Below are 17,839 nucleotides of genomic sequence, written 5' to 3'. Positions count from 1 at the left end.
GCACAGAATGGCCAATCTATATGGAAAAGCTCTGCCGGGCTGATTAGCTGGGCTCTGGTACCAGCGCTGCCAGCAGGGGTGGGTGAGAGACAGGAGGAAGTCTGGTAACAGGCATGCAGGAGAAAAGCAACAGCAAGGACCTAGGGAGAAGAGAGAAAGGTGGGAGTAAAACCATACAAGCACAAAATTAGTTATTATGCAACTTGGGGTTCATTTTTTTTCAGTTATTAAGAATTCCACCCTCAGAAAGGAAATAAAATCACATGGGACTAAAAGCCTATTACCATCTTACCACGTCCTCAAGGCAAAGCATCTCTAGAGAAAGCAACCATTCACATACGCCCCCTGCCAAAATTTTCCCTTACCTAATTCTAGGCTGCTTCTGTCAGGATCAAGAGCCTAGAGATAACACACACTCTGTAATTCATGTTACTGGGCCAGGCTCCTATTCTTAAAAAATGCCACTGTGTCTAAACTGCATGTACATGATTTTGGCAGTCTGAGCATGAGACTAACTGGCAGCAGTTGAAGCACAAGATTGTTGTAAAGCAAAGAATCGGAGTATCATGTGCAACCTTATACCACTGAGATCTGTGACCCCTGGCCTCCCAATGAGCAGCAAAAAGAGCAGGGAACAGTACAGGCCATGTAGTAGCACATGCTACTTACTGGCAGAATTTGAGAAGATGTGTTAGTATGTTAAAACACATCAGAGTACATTAGACACAAAAGCCAGACCACTCTCCTCTTTTACTTGAGTGATCTGGACGCTGGGGGATGTTTTAGGTCTTTCCTTGGCTCAAACAAACTCTTTACTAAAGCTTCTATTTCCTTTAAGTATGAGCACTGGTGTGCAAATCTCCCTTTCAGTTTTATTCATGCAACATCACAGAGATTCATAGTGAGATGACATCCTTCCTAAAACCTCTACCTAAAACATAAAACCTAAAAAAAAAGAAACAAGACCAGGCTTCTAGAAGAGTTCTGCAAACATATGTTTTCAGTAGGAATATGCGACAACTTTCAAAGAGTAGTAGAAGCTAAAAAACTATTTCAGCAATGCTTTTTGTATTTTACCTTGAATCCCTCCAGCATGTGAGATACTAGGAAGGTTCTTTGGCTGTACATAAGCCAATTTGAATGGAGGGACCACAAATGGTACCTCCTGACCATCCAGGGGCAGTTTAGAAAGCAAATAATCCTCTGAACAGCCAACTTGACGCTTCACTGACACTGAAGACAATGGAGGCTTCTCTGCAATAGTTGGCTTGCTTGCAGCTACTGCTTCAGATTCCTGCACCATGGAAACTGCTAAAAATAAAGAGCAAGAAAAACAGACAGTCCACATGTGCATTAAATTTTGAACAATACTATGAACAGATTTCTTTTATTTAATAGGATCTGTGCTTGTACACTACTTAACAGCTGTTAGTATTCAGTTTTACCAGCATTCAGGACTAGCACCTGGAGAAGATATTCATCCTCATGACACCTGTACTGATCCAAGCTCTTTGTCCCCCAAGCTTCTATATTCATAGCTACTTTGTTCTTAAGTGAATTTTTACAAGAGGTACACTTGTATCATAGAAGAGTTCTTCAAACAACTAAGACACCAAAGAAAACCCTAACAGTGAATCCACAGGCGGTTAAAAAAGAAAGAAGTGTTCACTCTTAGAGTTTGAAAGATACAAGACCTTTACACAACATTAGGTACAAAAGCTAGCTTTTTTGGACAGCATTCTAGGCTGCTAGCAGCAGACTTCACATAAATGCTATTTTTCAGTTTCAATTCATAACACTAACAAGCATGTGTTCAATCTCCAAGTGGAGTTATGGAAAGAATTTTGGATGTTGTAAAAGAATTCAAGTTTATCAGGGGTGACACAGTCATTTTATTAATGGAAAATCTCATCATTAATGAAGCCATGAGAGCAAAACCCTTAGTCAATGTCATTATGTCAGAACTCACGATCACTTTTTTCTTTTTCCATGCAGAAACACCATTTACAGCAGTTTTTTATACATTCAGTTGCCATTGTTTTCAGTGTTGCAATTTAGAGGAGACCGCAAAGATCCAGTGTAGCTATCAAACCTGAAAAACACAATAAACCAAACAGTAGTAGATGGAAATAACTGCAATCAAAATGCAATTTTATCAGTTATTTAATATGTGATTGCTTATTTGACACAGTCCCAGGGTCAATCAGAAAGTTACTTCAGACATGAAAGGATCAGAACCATCAGATTTCTCTCACTGAGACTAATTATTTTTCATATAAAAGCAAAAGGAAAGAGACAATCATTTTAATGTATGGCATCCAAGTACTTTCAGTGACCCACTCAGACAGGTCCCTGTCTTTCGGGAACACTAGAATTCTCCTCATATTTGAGTGTGCCACTGGGCTTTGGAGTTTACTCAGCTTTACAGCTGTTTTGATGTGGTCTTAAGTCATTTGCAAAATGTGTTTTTTATTCCGTTTCCCTTGTTCTTATTTCTCCTATCACCTTTCACTCATGTACTATTTTCACATACATCCATATGCGTTTACATTTTTCACTCAACATACTCCATACTTTAGATTTGAAAACACTCTTTATGAATTATGCCAAAATTGCCTTCTTTGAGGAACTACTGCTTTCTCATAATTGTATACATATGAAACTGAAGACCTGGTTTATTATATAATTGTCTGCTATGCATACAGAAATAAGAGAGCACTGACTTCCAACAAAATAAAAGGCATGTAATCTACTAAAGAATGAGAACAAGTCTATAACAGCTGGTTAACATTAGAAGAACTTTATGACAATGCTAACTGGCCTCATTTAAATGTCTTTATTCATATCCTTATGTTCTCTTTTCAGAGGGACACAGACAGCTGCATTGCTTCCTGTCCAAAACCTTAACTGTCTAAGCCTAGTCCTTTTACATGTACCTAAAGTACACGAGATTCTTTGTAGAACATACCCAAGACATGATTCCAACTCCAGAAAGGTTAGAAGACACCAAACAGAACATGAACATAAGCTGAAGTGATGCAGGATGGCAATTAAGAGAAAGGGGGAAAAGCACAGAGAGAAGATGACAATTACATAAAAATGGACGTTTGCTCAGTTATTAAATCACAAGAAACTGCCGAAAGCTTCTGTGCTCTAGCACAGAAGTCATTCCCACCTGCAGCTTGAACAGTGCCATCATTTTCTTTGTATGGGTATTCCAAGACAGCTACAGAACCACATAAACATTGCGGAAATAACACTAATATCCCCAAAACTTTTCTTTCATTAAAAGCACCTCAACATTCTGATGGATGCCAGGTGGAGATACTAAGCTACAGACATCTCATCTTGGAAAATATGGGCTTTCTTGTTTTAACATTATTTCCATAGGCAGGGTGCAACTGAAAGTTATCAACAGATGTATCAATTTGCAACTACTGACCAAACGCAGCATATACTTACTGACCCGCTCTTGTGTGCTCTACAGTACCTCAGCACCGCTATTTATGTTTTAACTTCCCAGTTTTGCAAAGTCACTGAGAGCATGTGGCAGCATGAGGAAGCCTTGAATTAACCTGTTATCTTTAAAATACTAGTGTGAAATATAATGAAGGTTTATTCTTACAACTACACGACTGTTCCAGAATTGTTCTTAATCATGAGCTATCACAAGTACTGATTAGAAGGAAATTCCTAAAATATATTCCCATTAGACCTAAACCTAAGTAAACCATTATTCGACTGCAACAAGGACCTTAAGGGAATATTTCGTTTAAGACAATGCTTCTGAATGGTTTTTGCTGGTTTTACCAGTAAGTGACATTAATTATTTCCTCTAGTTTTATACTGCTTTTTGTGGTCAACAGACCAAAATGAACAGAATGCAAGTGAGCTGAATATAAAAACCTCAGAAGTAGCCTGAATATTGGTACATATTATTCTGGAAAATGGAACACTAATGAAGAAATTACAGCATAATCTCTAAGCAGACAGGGCAGGGGCACAATATCTTGCTGTAAAAGGGACATCATTACTCTGCACAGAAGCCATCACTCAGTACTTGCCCTGATCTTGAAATTGCATGAGTGTAAGTACGGTATGAGATCTGCATCGAAAATCTTCAGAAGTGACACCACCAGCTCCAGAACCTGCTCTACATCTTTACAGAAGCACAAAAAGAGGCACGGGAATTTCTTATCAAATTCTCCTCATCTCTAAGCATCAAATATTCACCACTGCTCCTCCCTGAGAGGTGCACTCACAATAGCCAAGTCTGCTAGAATTCAAAGTTTACTTTAAGGTTCCCATGCAGTGATTTTCCCTCCCAGCTGTTATCAGGACACAGCTGGAGTTAATATGTTTTACTCTTGTTCACCATGTTTAAACTGGGCTGAAACAGCTGCTTCATTTGCTCTAAGCTTTGCAACAATGGTATCTAAGCCTCAGTGGCAGTTTGTGCAGGCAGTCTTTTATCTCAGAATGTTCAGATTAAGTTTATTCACTACTGCTGGTGAAGAAACCAAATGCTAGTAACCACTCTGCTTTCCAGCTACATAAAGTAGAAAAGTTAATTTCTCTGCACCAGAGAAAATTCAGTTCATGGCAGTGATTTCTTTCCCCAGAACTGTTTAGCTGAAACTATTAATGTGAGCAAATAAACAAATGTAAAGCATCTGTCACAAGCAGTTGCCTTTCCATCGCTGGGCTGAGTGCCTTACCTAGAAAGAAAGGGCTACATATGGGTATTGAGGATGTAACAGTAACAATGCAATTCATAATTTGCACTTCTATCCTTACAAAAGACCATGTTTTTCATAGTAAGAGCACGTAACCTGTGATAGTCTTTGACCATTACCTTCTTCTCCTCATTTATCAATATGTAAACATTCATACATTTCTTTCTATCTGAAACAAATATAAAGCAATTCATCACTACCTATTGTACAGAGGAGAATATACTATTTACAGATTACTGTTTTGTAGGCAAGGCAATATCGGTAGCCAATGCCAAAATATATAGACACATAGCTTAGAATTTCCAATCCAGTTTGAGCTTAAATACAGTATTTTGAAAAGAACATTCCAAGAGTAAGTGACTAGAACAGTTTACTCTTTTTGGGTTTTTTTAAGCTTAAAAATTTAATGGTTTCAGTGACAAAATCTGTGTTCATGTTCCTAGGCTTACACTACAGCCACATTACAAAAAAATGACCTCACTTGCTGAGGGACAGATCATCTAGACACAGTGCTCCCTTATCCTGCTTACAGCACTTTGCTTTGTTCATGAAATTACAACATGGATGGTCGCAATTACTTTTTAAAGTTTCAATTCACTTAATTAAGCCACAGAGATAAATATATTTAGTTTTTTGTTTTAGTTCAGAAGAGCAATCCTGGCAGTAAATTAGATGGCATGCCTCCCAGTTCATGTATTTTCTCGTATCTGTATTTCCCACGTTGCCTATGGGTAGTTATACAACTTTCTACTGCACGCAAAGTTTAGTCTTAACCATGTGTGACACAGAGAAATTTAGCAGGTTCTATTGTATATTTTATTAACTGAAAATGAATAAAAATCTTGTATAAGATTAAAGAAGTATTTCATGATCTTGAAAGAATTTGACGTTTTTATCAAAGGTTAAACTCCCACATACCAGAATATTTTGCTGGTGTCAGCTACCCAAAAATTCTCAGTATCATTTAACAGTTGTTAGAAGATTGTACTAACATGCATTTGTCTGGGAATAAATTTACCAAAAAAACCTGAACTGTAGAGACATTCATTAGTTGCACCACCAAGTTCCAAAAACGTACTGACTTCCCAGGAATACCATCTATCTTAACAAGAAGTCAGGACTCCTTGACCCTCTCTCTAAGTTTTGGCATCAGTTTTTGTTAGGCAAGATGCATATGTCAAAGACATCCTCCGTTCTGGAGATAATAGACTGGGAAAAGGACAGGAGAAAAAAAATATTCCTGATTTTCAGACAAAAAACTGAGATAGAGAAATCAAATCACTTGCAGCAGAAGAGGGAACTGAACCCAGATCTTGTCACTCTGTCTCAAAGTTTCTCTCTTTCTTGGTGTTTTCCATGGATTTCAGCAAGCTTTTTCATTCCTCTCTTCCTAGTATCAAGCCAAAATAAGATAATCAAATGTAACTCAGCAACAGTCCTTCCACACTTAAGGCAGGAGAGCCAAGGTTATTAGAACATCCTGGAAACAACGAAGTTTAAAAACCAACCACACAGACACAGAGCCTAGAGAATTACAATCACTACTATTTTAATGGGTTTAGATGGCGAGCATAAATTATCTTAATGATTTCCAGATTTCTCTGATAGAAATTTTGAATGAGCTAAAATCAGATAAACAGAGTATCAAAGACTTCAGTTCCAGATGCCTCCAGAACAGATTACAAGACAGAGAAGTTTGGAGAAGAAAGTAAATATTTTCAACAGCTCATTAAATAAAAAGAACATGATAGAAAAGGGGTGATTGCAATATTAAATATTAAAAGATGAAAGCAATCTGAAAAGAATTGTCAGGTCTTTTCTGCCTTATGATGAAAGGGTATGTTTTGCAACAAGCTTGTAGGTTGCCTACGTATTTTACTGCATTTAATCACAGAACTGCTCCATAGGAATTGATCAGGTAACACATTTTAAATTACACAATAGACACAAAGGTGAAATAACTAATCTTAAATCAGGAAAGCTGGCTAAACCAGAGGTTCAAACGTTACGAGATGTATTGCTAGCCGTAAATGTATAAAATGCATTCTTAGATCTGCATTCCAGAAACAATCATGGCAAAATTTCTAGTAGCCGTAACTCCTCACAAAGCAGGAGGTATAAAAGAAAGTATCCGGAATCAGAGATGACCAGTTGTTAATACACATTTGGGAGAGATCCTCAAATGACCTAAGTGTCTACAACTCCAGTAGCCCCAGTGAAGCCACAACACTTTGCGGTATCTGAGGATCTGCCCTGTGAAGAAAGCGAGCTCAAGCTTGCCAATTCACACCTCAGCCAAACACCACATTTATGCTACCTCTGTGCCTTTCTGCCTTTCAGATCCAGGAGATGCAGTTAATCCCAGTCTTGTAAGTCCTTCAAAGAGTGTAACAATACCATCGCAGGTCTCCAGATGATTAACAAAAACACAGCACAGCAAAAGCCACTTCTGCTGCTGGTCAGAAGGATTCTCTTTGGACGGTGCAGATGCTGCAAAAGGTTTAACTTCCACAGCCAGCTGTTTTGCAGTTTTATTTCTGGGGGAGAGCATCTGGGAGTGCAGCTCTTCATCTGAAGCGGGGTGGCTTGTGACCACTGAATCTCAAAACCGGTAAACGCTAGTACAGCTTAAATAAATAGTTTTGAGAAATTTGCCTCCAGGTACCTTGCTACCGTAGCAGCAAGGACAGCCCATGCACTCACCTACCCACATAGTGCCATGCATGGGCACATACTTGCCAAAGACATAAAGCCCGCAGTTTAAAAAAAAAGCCCTATTTATTTGGGACTGTAGGCAGGTCTGATTTGTAACATCCACACAGGAGAGAGAGTCACTTTAAGTGGGTCTGAGTTTCTGTTCCTATTCATTATAAACCTAGGTAGTAGTAGGTTGTCTGGAGGAAGAGGAAAAAAAAAGGAAACAAAAAATGTCATGCCAGCACACACCTATCAGGTGCATGGTAAAAGGCTCCTATCTCTGCCTGTTTCAGCAGAACCCTACAACAATGATTTATGTAGTAACTAGTGTGTGTGTGTACATACACCTTCCTTCTCTGCTTGCAAGTGCAACTCGGGGAAAAGCATGAAAGCTCTGGGAATTTGCACACAGAGATTATTCCAGTTCTTCTGCCTTCCAAGGAAACAAAGAAAACGTGAGGCTTTCCTTTCTTTTGTGCCTGGAAAGAGAAGAGGATTTCACCCTAAAAGCTGTAGATCACAAAGCAGATGCTGAAATAACACAACAGAAGAAAACGTTACAAGGCGGCTTTTCAAGGACACAATCAGAAAGGCATTCTTGTGAAGAGACATCTTAAAACAGTTCAACAGAAACATAATGAAGACAGGCAAAGGTCTCCCAGTGCAGCAAATAAATGAAGAAAAAGTGTAATTACATATTTAAAACTGAAAAAAAAAAAAGACTATGCATCATTAACCTAGTTAAACGATGGAAATTTTATGATGGACTGTTGCACAGCCTTCCTGGGGCAAAGAGCCTAGCGGCATTGTAAGCAGTTACACAATTACATCTGGCAACAGACACAGATGGTAAAAAGTTGCTGGTAAAAGTGTCACGCTCCGTGATGCAAACAAACCACTAACGGCCTAGGCATAGGAAGCACTTTCCCGTGCTGTAAATGATGGCACAACAGGCCACTGGGGGAAGCGTCACAGGTTCCTCTCACTGATCCCAGAAACAGGAAACTGAACTGAACGGACCACTGGTCCAAACCGGCACAGTCCTGCCCTGCTGAATTCTCTTTTTCACCTACAGTTTGCTAAAGCAGAATCTTACTTTTGAAGACCCGAAGGCCCATTATGTGCCCTTGTCCCACCCTCCTCAGTTACTTACACCACTGGATTTCAACCAGTTACTCCAGCACGATGCTGAGCAATGTAAGCAGGAAGACATTTGGGTTTTATTTCAGAAAATATTTCAATAGCTAATCGCCTGCACTTTTAATAGTTTAACTGTATTTCCAGTTTTTATGTCTTTGCTATATTAAGAGTGTTAATTATCAGCAGTATCTCTTTTTCATTCAGATCTTAAAAGATTAGGATCTAACTTTCCCTTATATTTCTCTTCAGTAAGCTAAGTAGACCAAAGCAAGTCATGTAGACAAGTTTAAAACTGTAGGTTTCACACCATTCAAGTCTGTTTTGTATAGTTCTTCTCAAAACATTATCCCACTTCTCTGACCAGTTTTATTTAGGCTGATACCACAACCAAACTATGCACCTCAGGCTCAACCATGTCATAGGATAACATGAGGTGAGAATATATTTCATTAATTAATATTTGCAAAGGCAAGACTGCTCTCATTCCTGCAGCACTGTATTGAGATCCCAAACTGCTACTGGTCAACCATTGCCTTGGCATCCTCCTGGCGATATCCTGAGCAAGTGGAGGAGGATGGCAGCATACAGACAGCATCTCCATGGTCCCTCTGGTGACTGCCTGAGCGTGCAAGTAAGATACTGTTTGCTGGGGTCTCCTAGAGGTAACAGTTGAACATAAAGTTAACCCTTTTCATCAGCAGGAGTGCTCAATACTTCACTGCTATCAGCTGGGATGTGACAATTGTAGAAAATATTACTTACTGAGCTTTAGCAGGCTTCTCCTGAGGCAAAGAAAACCAACTCGGAAGTCAACTCTTAGCTGAGCTGTTGTCATAGCAGTAAAAGCAGAGCTCACTGTGATCCCATGAGCTGCTTTGTATGTTCTCCTGCCAAAGAGGTCTAGCTCTAACTGAACCAGGGCAGAAGCTTTGCCTGGAACAGCCGTGTCTTTCTACATGCTGTTGTGAGAGACCGTACCGTGTCCCACTGCAATCTTCCCTTCTCCTTCCAGCTTCTCTGCCCAGACAAAGATGATCTAATGTATGTCTCACTTCACACAGGCCCTGAGCTGAACCCTACAAAAAGAGCGCTTTTGCAATCTAGCTGTGGTTTCCCTTCAGCTCAACAGCTGCTTCTTCCCAGGGCTCCAGACTGGAGGAGGCCAAATAGCCTTCAGCGCATCTGCACAGGCAGCCCCGGCACAGACCACCACAGTGTGTCACAAAGAAGAAGTAATTGCTCTTGCCTACTTCCCTGAAGAAAAATAAAGCTGAGCAGGTGTGTGTGCTTGAGTGACTGTGCTACAGGAACAACTGCCTCTGCTTTCAAGGCACCCCTTGGAGAAGGGGAACAAGCCCTGGCACAAGTACACGATCCAAAGTCATCCCCTGACACAGCCCCAAGGGACACCCTGACTCTGGCTCAGCACTATAGCCTTGCACCTGCAGCCCTTAAATGCAGACTTAATCCAAGCCTGCCCCAGTGTGCAGAAGATTAATAATATCATTTACAAGGGCCAAAAGAACAATTTTCATAAATCTGAGCCAATTTTTCGCACGCAAGATTTATACTTGAATTAAGAAGGGAACATTATAAATCTATCCCATGATAAAGCTTAAAACTTGGGATCTTAATATGCTGAATCCCCTATGTTCTGGGCTGTAAAAGTTGATGGAGAGAGTGTTTCTTCCTAATGCTGTGTTAGGCAAGTAACCAATTCATTCAATTACTAAACTGACAACACTGTTCCTGTGAACTATAGATAAATTCACTGACTTGGACAAGGATGTACAATATGGTATGTATTGGGGCAGTAAACACAAAAGAATAAATCCATTATGTTGGACTGCGGATGATTTTGGACTCAGACGGAAAACAGCAAAGCAAGAGTTGAAGTCAGGACACCAGAAAATAAAACTTAAGAGACTGAAATCTCTGTAAAAGGAACTTGGCTTTTGATGAGAACATGGAAAGAATTCAACATAAGATAAGTCTTTTGCTCTAAGCAGATTAGGAAAAAATCATGACAATCACCAATAGTTACTTTACAATCTAACTTAGAACTTCAGAATTTCTTTATGTATTCTGTGTCAGTTTTTAATCCGATTTTTTCTCCTTCTGCAGTAATGCCAGGAAGCCACAAAAATAGAACTGTCAGCAGTCCCTCCACAGCCCCGATACCGAAAAGAACTGGAAACATCTGGATGCGTTTTTCAACAGGACAGCCAAGAAGAAGGTATTTTAGGCAAGAGCATCTGCCTGTGCAGTGGAGTTCCCTAACATGGCTAAACGTGTCTACCTTTGAAAAGATGGCCCTTGGAAACCATCTCAATGCAATACTGAAAGAGAGCGCTGAATGGCATCCAGGACTCCTGAGCCTCTGCCATGACCACAGAGCCATACAGAAAAAACACATGGATACAGATATAATATCCAGACAGCTAACAAAAAATAGCTCCTCCTGTATGTATGAAATAAGAAGAAAACCCAAACAGTTTTGCATGGAAAAATACAATTTCATTACCATTAAACCATTTTAAGGGAACCCTGAATACCTACAAGACTCAGGATGGAATATTTCTTTACATATATATATGTATGTATGTATGTATGTATGTATGTATGTATATATACCCCCACACCCCTACTGCCTTGGTTTAGGTTAAGCAGGTTTTTATTAGTTATTTTACATTAACTATTTAATAGTTATTTTACGTATAATAATTATCCTGTTTCATGACGAAAACAAAAAGCTTTAGATTATGAAGTTTCTACAGGATGAGGATTACCTGTTCAGCAGCTCTGCTCCGCACTGTCACTCTATAACCAGTTACAGCATTGGGCTGAGAGGAAGGATGTAAGTTGTATAAAAAAGACTGTGGCTGAGATTAAGAAAGGGAATAGGTGACTGCAGTACATCTCATATATGAAAAAAGATTAAATAAGTGACTCGAGAACAGGAAATGGGAACTGATCTTAATTAATTCAAATCCAAAACAGACTGGGAGTACAGCTTTGCAGGGCACAGGCACTGAGCTCAGGAAGCTTTAAACACACTTTAAAAGCCCAGGAGGAGCCCATCCTTATAAAGTACAACTACTCTTTTTTTGCTTTGAATCCTCCCAGACCAGAGGCCCACAACCACTTTCAACAGCCTGTGCAGTGCCTCTCAGAGAGCTGTACTGGCTGGAGTAGCTGGCAGCTCAGGCAAATGAGTGGTAACAAGGCACTGCACAAAAGAGATATTTCAAAAGAATTTTGCATCGACTTTGGGAAAACCCAGAAGAAATCAGAACTGTCTCAATTTTATGGGAGCATCTAACATCCCAATTGTTGTTGGCCAAATGCTGCTACAGCTATGGGGCGTGGTGGTGGAGCTCCGCTCCCTTCTGGGAGGACAGCAGCCCTGAGAGCAGAAGTTGGCAGCATGAACTTGCCATTCCCTTTTTTCCCTCAGGAAAGGTTTGCTTAACAACAAAGGGAACAATAGCTACACCATCAATGTATGTTTTTTTTTTTAATCTTGTGGAGTTTAAATCAACACTCTTCACAAGAGGTTTCTGACCCATGACTTCACACATTGGTGAAACTAGATCTGGAAATACACATACCACTGAACTGAACAAAAGACAGGATGATTCAGGGAGATGGTCTGTATTTAATCAAGGTTTCATGGAGGAAACTTTTTAGCTACTCCGGTCACTGCTGAGCAGACAGAGAACCTGAACAGGAGACTGACAGAGAGTTCCCAACCCAGAGGCCAACAATCCCATTTCGCAAAAGGAAATCGGAAAAACAAAACCACCAAAACCCCAACTCAGACCTGAAAGGTTTTGAATTTTCCTCTACTGTGAAATGAAACTGGTCATCAGAATGTTTCGTTGTCACCTAGAAGATCAGTGCTAAACAACATTTCATGCATCTCAGAAACAGGAAACACAGCGTGTTTTTGGATCATTTCACCGCTAACCACGGAAGCACTGCTAGCTCAAGCTATTTTAAACCTCAGCCTAACCCTCCTCCCTGTATGGCAGGCGCTTTTCTCACCGAACAGATACACACACAGTGGACTGGATGCCTGAATTTTGTAAAGAGAACCCCCCCTTAGCCCTTCTTTATCTGCCCCCTCTAGCTCCTGCCAAGCCTCCTGCCCATCTGCCCAGGCTGGAGCACACAGTACGAGTCCACATCCAGGTTCCAGGCTCCAAAGCATAGGTGCCAAATTGACTTAAGTGCCCAATAGGTTTTGAGGCCACTGGGTCACGGGTCCTTATAGACTGCTTTTTTGGACTTCAAAGTTGGTTTAATTGCCAAAGCATCAACTCCAGAACTTGAGTTTCAGGCCAGACCCAAAGCTCATTGCAATGAACACATGAATCTCCCAGACACCAAGGGCCTTCGTTTGGGACCTAGTATCTGTTCTCCCCAGTTTAAGTGTGGCTATTAAATCACTGGGAAACAAAGCTTCGTAACAAAATCACCAGGGTAAAATTTACAGGAAAGATAAGCATCAGATTGCTGACATAAATTTTTTTTTGGCACTGAATTCATGTCAACTTCAGTGGTGATGACAGGCAAACAAATACTCATACTAAGCTTAAGAGAAGTGTCCTCACTAATTCTGCACAGTCTGATGTATTAACATGAGTAAGAGATATGATGCAACACAAACGAGCTCAAATCAAACCCAGGATTTGAACCTCTTCCCACATGAGGCTCCTCATTTTAGGTCTGAAGATTCATTCTGGCTGCAGAAGACTATCAACACAATTTTTCTCTGCATAAGCAATCTTTCTGGTGAAGCCTGAATAGCATTACTAATCAGAATGACAACATGCCTTAACCCAGACTCATGCTGTCCTACTTAAAAGTCAAAGCCCGCTTTGCCTTTCACTTTAAGGAGATGAGATCTTAGGTTCTCTGCTGACAGAGATTGGGTGTTGCCCTACTTAGAGAATATTTACCAGATTTAAGGTATCTTGGGAGACACCAATTCAGTGTAAACAAAGTTGTTCTTTTATAAAATTAAACAAAAGTCCGAAGAGGGGAGCAATAGGTCAGGATATGCATCATGCAAGATTCACTAAATTAAGTAAATAGCATTTTAATCAAGCAAACAAGTTCACTAAATGTTTCCACCAAAGTCAAAGGGTACTTCTGGTATAAGCCAAAGCTAGCCAAAGCCTGGCTTCCTAGCAGAGGCTGCCGTTCTAAGGCAGGTCCTCTGGCTCTGCCCACCACATATGGGGGCTGCATCTGCCTGAACTGAAATTGCCTAAAGGTCTGGCTGCTACGAGAAGGGCAGCTCGGTTCCCTCTTGCCTACAACCATTCCTGTGGATCTAGTAAACATGCAGCTGCATGATGAGTTGGCCCAGCTCACTGATTAGATGATGCAAACCTAAACCACCAAGATAACATTTTATTTTTTTTTAAAAAAAAGTAGGTTTTCAACTCCCCCTGCGGTTGACTGCACAAGGTGGGGTCAGAATGCACAGTGAGGAAAACAGGGGCCAGAGCAGGACTGCCCTTTTCACAGCCAAGCCACAACCCTGGAGAGTGCATTCAGAGTAACACGCATCTGAAACTAAAACACCTACAAGTATGATGAACAGAGGCTGAGGGAAAAGCCAACCAGCTGATATGAAAACACAAGTGTCAGAACAAACAAGTAAGAAGACTGAGCTTAACGATTACAACAAAGACAAAGAGGCCAGAGTCTTGAACTTTTTCTCTAACACTGTAAATTAATAGCCTACACACGCATGACTGACTGAACAATCCTGCTCACATTCCTTCTTTCCATAGCATAAGGAGAAAGAGGACTTAATCACCTAGGGATCCATCACCTAAATCAAGTGCAGGGAAGGGCAGTGGAATTGATGGGACTTCTGTAGAGTCCAACATACCCTTTGGGTGCAGTGTTTTCAGTAGGTGTGATTTTTATAAGTATTTGCAAGAATCAAGGGGAACTTCAATAATAAATACATTTTTCTTGAAATGTAATATTACTTAAACATATGTATTCTGTAAATATATATTTTAATATTTAACATACAGCTGGAAAAAGGACCAGAAATCAAACCTCTCCACTCCTGGATTCATGCCATAGCTACTGAGCTGTAGGATCACAGCTCACCTAATGAATATTTCTGTATTGAAAGCAAGGCAAAATGGTTTCATAAGTAAGGAGTCAGAGACCACCAGCCCAGAACAACACACAAGTTTATGGCTCTAGCACTCTCCTGAGAAATGAAAGACAAATTCAGAACTTGGCTCTTCACATCAGGGTAACAGCTCTAGACAAAGCCTAGAAAGAATAAGGAGAGGAGAAAAAAAAGCATGGAAATATATTCCCCTGCATGTTTTTTAAGTGGTCTTGATCATCTATATGTAATTCAAAGACACTTGGGCTCTCCAAGAGCAACTTGTCAAGAACACCTTTCTTTTGGATCCCTGGACAGCTTGGGCACCTAACTAATCAACACTGTCAAAACTAAAGGCATATCAAGCAGCAGACCTCAATGCATTCAGCGAATATTACCAGGAAAAAACTGAGCCTGCACAGATCAGAGACCAAGGGTTAGGACTGCAAGGATCTAGCTCTGAGGAGTGGGTGCCCACAGGATCATTTAGATGCCCAGGCACTTGACAGCTGTGGCCCAGTGTACATCCCCCTTGAGATCTAGTTCTCTTCCTGCACAATTACAATGGCACTGACTGGAAGTGTTCATTGTAGGAATGGCCACCATATCAACCTTTGTTTTCTTATCTAGGGAAATGCGTCACATGAGTCATTGGGCACATTTCCACACTGAAGGAAAGTTACAAGATCAGCTTAATTTAAGATTACATTTATTTCAGACTGCTGATCAGTGATCTGAACCACCCAGGAACCCAGCCGTATGGTATGCATTATAGAGTTACACTGTGGCTTTTGAACAGGACAGTTTGAAACTGCTTACAATCAGGCGTGCTCCTTTAACAGCACTCTTGGAGACAGCAGGTTAAAACTTCAGTAAACAAAACGTATTTTCTGATGCTAATTTCATCCAGTACAGAAGGGAAACTCTAGCTATAGTCACAACTTCCTTCTGAGTTTTGGATAAACTGTATCTCTAATTACCTGAAGTGTTCCTGGAGAAGGTGATCCAATTAATTATTTCTTGCCTATAATAATTTTTAGCTGTTAATTCATACAGAATATTTGGATGTTACAAGGATATTTTCTTATAGCAATACCAGTGTGAGACTGTCTTAAGTACAATTTAATCCTGGACGTAATTTACATGAAGCTTTAATTCTGTAGTAGTTCAGTATCTTTACTATTTTCCTACGTGCCTCCATTTATCAAGGTCCATCACCTGACAGACAGTATAGTCCATCATCCCAAGCCAAATCCTGGAAGCACAACGTCAAATTTAAACTCATACCGCCATATGCAAACAAACCCCTGGCACTGCAAGGTCCTCCTTCACTGCAATCCCCCCCGGCACTGCAGGGCGGTGGCACAGCCCTGTCACACATTGCCCTGACACCACCTTCTGCCACCCGCGCCAGGCCGCCAGGCTTCAGCCTACCAAGAAAAAGCACGTACATCAATACCCTGCCATCCTTAAAGAATTCTGGCGTTAAAACCATGCTGCCCCACTCAGTGTACCCATCTGTATGCATCAAGTGAAACATCAGGGTTTGTAAAAAAGGCTGTTAGTTTTTGTTTCTCGGGAGCCTTATATGCACAGTGAGAAAATAATAACTTACTAATTGCAGAAGTACCGCTGTGTATTCACGTTTAAATACTCCAAGTATAAGCGCAGAAGGCAGCTATCTTGTATTCGGTCCCATCAGTGACACACACGGAGGAGTCACTCCGGCAGGACAGCCCGGGAGCCAGCCGCCCCCGCAGGTTTTGCTCCCCTCGCCCTGCAGTGCCGCCACCCTGAGGTCGCCACGCGTCACGGGGCTGCCGGGGTCGGCACAGGGCCCGGCCGGCACTGCAGAGCCCACCGTTCCCCTCCGCCGAGGGCCCGGCAAGGCAGCAAGGCACCGCTTCCAGCGCCCGCCCGCAGGGGACACGCGCGCCGCCTCGGTGCCGTGTGCCGGGCTCCAGCGGCGGCCGCCACCGCGGGGCCTCGGGCTGCTCCCGGCGCGGCGCCCGGCCCCGCCGCCCGCACCTGCCGCCCCGCGCTGCCCGCGTCCCGCTCAGGGCCGCCCCGGGCTGGGGCTCCGGCCCGGGCCCCCCGCTGCCGCCCGCCCCGGCCCAGCCCAGCTCCCCCGGCGCGGTACCTGCCCGGAGCGCCCCGCCGCCCCTCAGCCCGCCCTCGGCTGCCGTCTGCTGCCCGCGGCTCCGGCGGGACTGCCCCGCTCCGGCGCTGCCGCTCGGTGCCTCTCCCGCCCAGGCCTCTCCTCCCCTCCCGCCCGGCGCCTGCCGGCCGCCGCCGGCCCTTCCCGCGCCCGCCAGGTGCGCGCCCGCAGCGCTTACTCACCGGCCCGGCGCGGGGGGGAGTTCCCCGCGGCCTCGGGCCTCACCGCCTCACCCGAGCCGCTCACGGGGGCAGGCTTCTCTCCAAACAGCCGCCGGTAGCTTTTCCTTGTTGCTCGCTGGACCGTTACACTGGCAAAGGCAGGACCAAAGCCACCCCTGGCTTGGCTAGAAGCATAACCAGGCCTATACTTTAGAGAGGAAAAGCGAATTTTTATCTTTTTACAACGTTCTTAGTAAATGCCGTGTCCAGCTGGAATATGGATCCCTGTCAAGTTAGGCTTCTCATAGGCACGGGAGAGGCACAGAGCGCACAGCCTGCAGGATCACACACAGATTGCTTACGGGTCCGCACGGGGGTGGATCGGTTCAGAAATTTTCTTGCAGGAAGCAAAAGTTTTGTGAAAAGTTTTGTGGTCTCCTCTCCCTCTCGTCCCCTCAATTTCAGTTTCTGATAAAGAACCAGAAGGGCTAAAGTACCCCAGGAGGGAAATATGAGCAAGAAGCGGGGCTGCATTAACAGGAAAAAGGGGGTATTTCCTCGAGGAAATGCTGTTTACACTCTAAAAGTGTTAAAATTTCCAGTCAGTGAAGTTTCACACAGTTGCCCCAATAGCTCTTGAACTGCAGCCTTTGGTGGATTCCCCATCCACTGAAACTATAGTTTTTCTATGATGATACAGTTTATTTCAAATTTCATAGCACCATGGACCTGGTGTTAACTAAGAATTTCATACCTGTCATCATGCAGCGTAGCACAGCTACTCTGAGTTCCAGAGCCACTG

General features: G+C 42.4%; 1 protein-coding gene across 6 annotated transcripts in view; it reads right to left on the bottom strand.

Moving 5' to 3' along the window:
- Positions 1 to 17,121, bottom strand: part of TC2N (tandem C2 domains, nuclear) — a 31,034-nt gene extending 13,913 nt beyond the window's left edge. The window contains exons 1-3 of one of the 6 annotated variants that reach the window (XM_037395089.1): positions 17,059 to 17,121; positions 1,970 to 2,092; positions 1,078 to 1,311 (exon numbers count right to left, since the gene is read on the bottom strand). In XM_037395089.1, the coding sequence (XP_037250986.1) occupies positions 1,078 to 1,311; positions 1,970 to 2,036 (301 nt within the window). In that variant the 5' untranslated portion in view covers positions 2,037 to 2,092; positions 17,059 to 17,121. Of the gene's footprint in view, positions 1 to 1,077; positions 1,312 to 1,969; positions 2,093 to 7,053; positions 8,517 to 16,333; positions 16,571 to 16,858; positions 16,960 to 17,058 lie in introns of those variants that run through there. The other 5 variants (XM_037395088.1, XM_037395090.1, XM_037395086.1 and 2 more) reach the window with 5 other exon arrangements.
- Between the last annotated feature and the right edge of the window lie 718 nt (positions 17,122 to 17,839).

Source organism: Falco rusticolus, chromosome 7, assembly GCF_015220075.1.
Source record: "Falco rusticolus isolate bFalRus1 chromosome 7, bFalRus1.pri, whole genome shotgun sequence".
Classification (NCBI taxonomy): domain Eukaryota; kingdom Metazoa; phylum Chordata; class Aves; order Falconiformes; family Falconidae; genus Falco; species Falco rusticolus.
The sequence above is the reverse complement of the archived record's forward strand: the minus strand, read 5'-3'. Positions and strand labels throughout refer to the sequence as shown.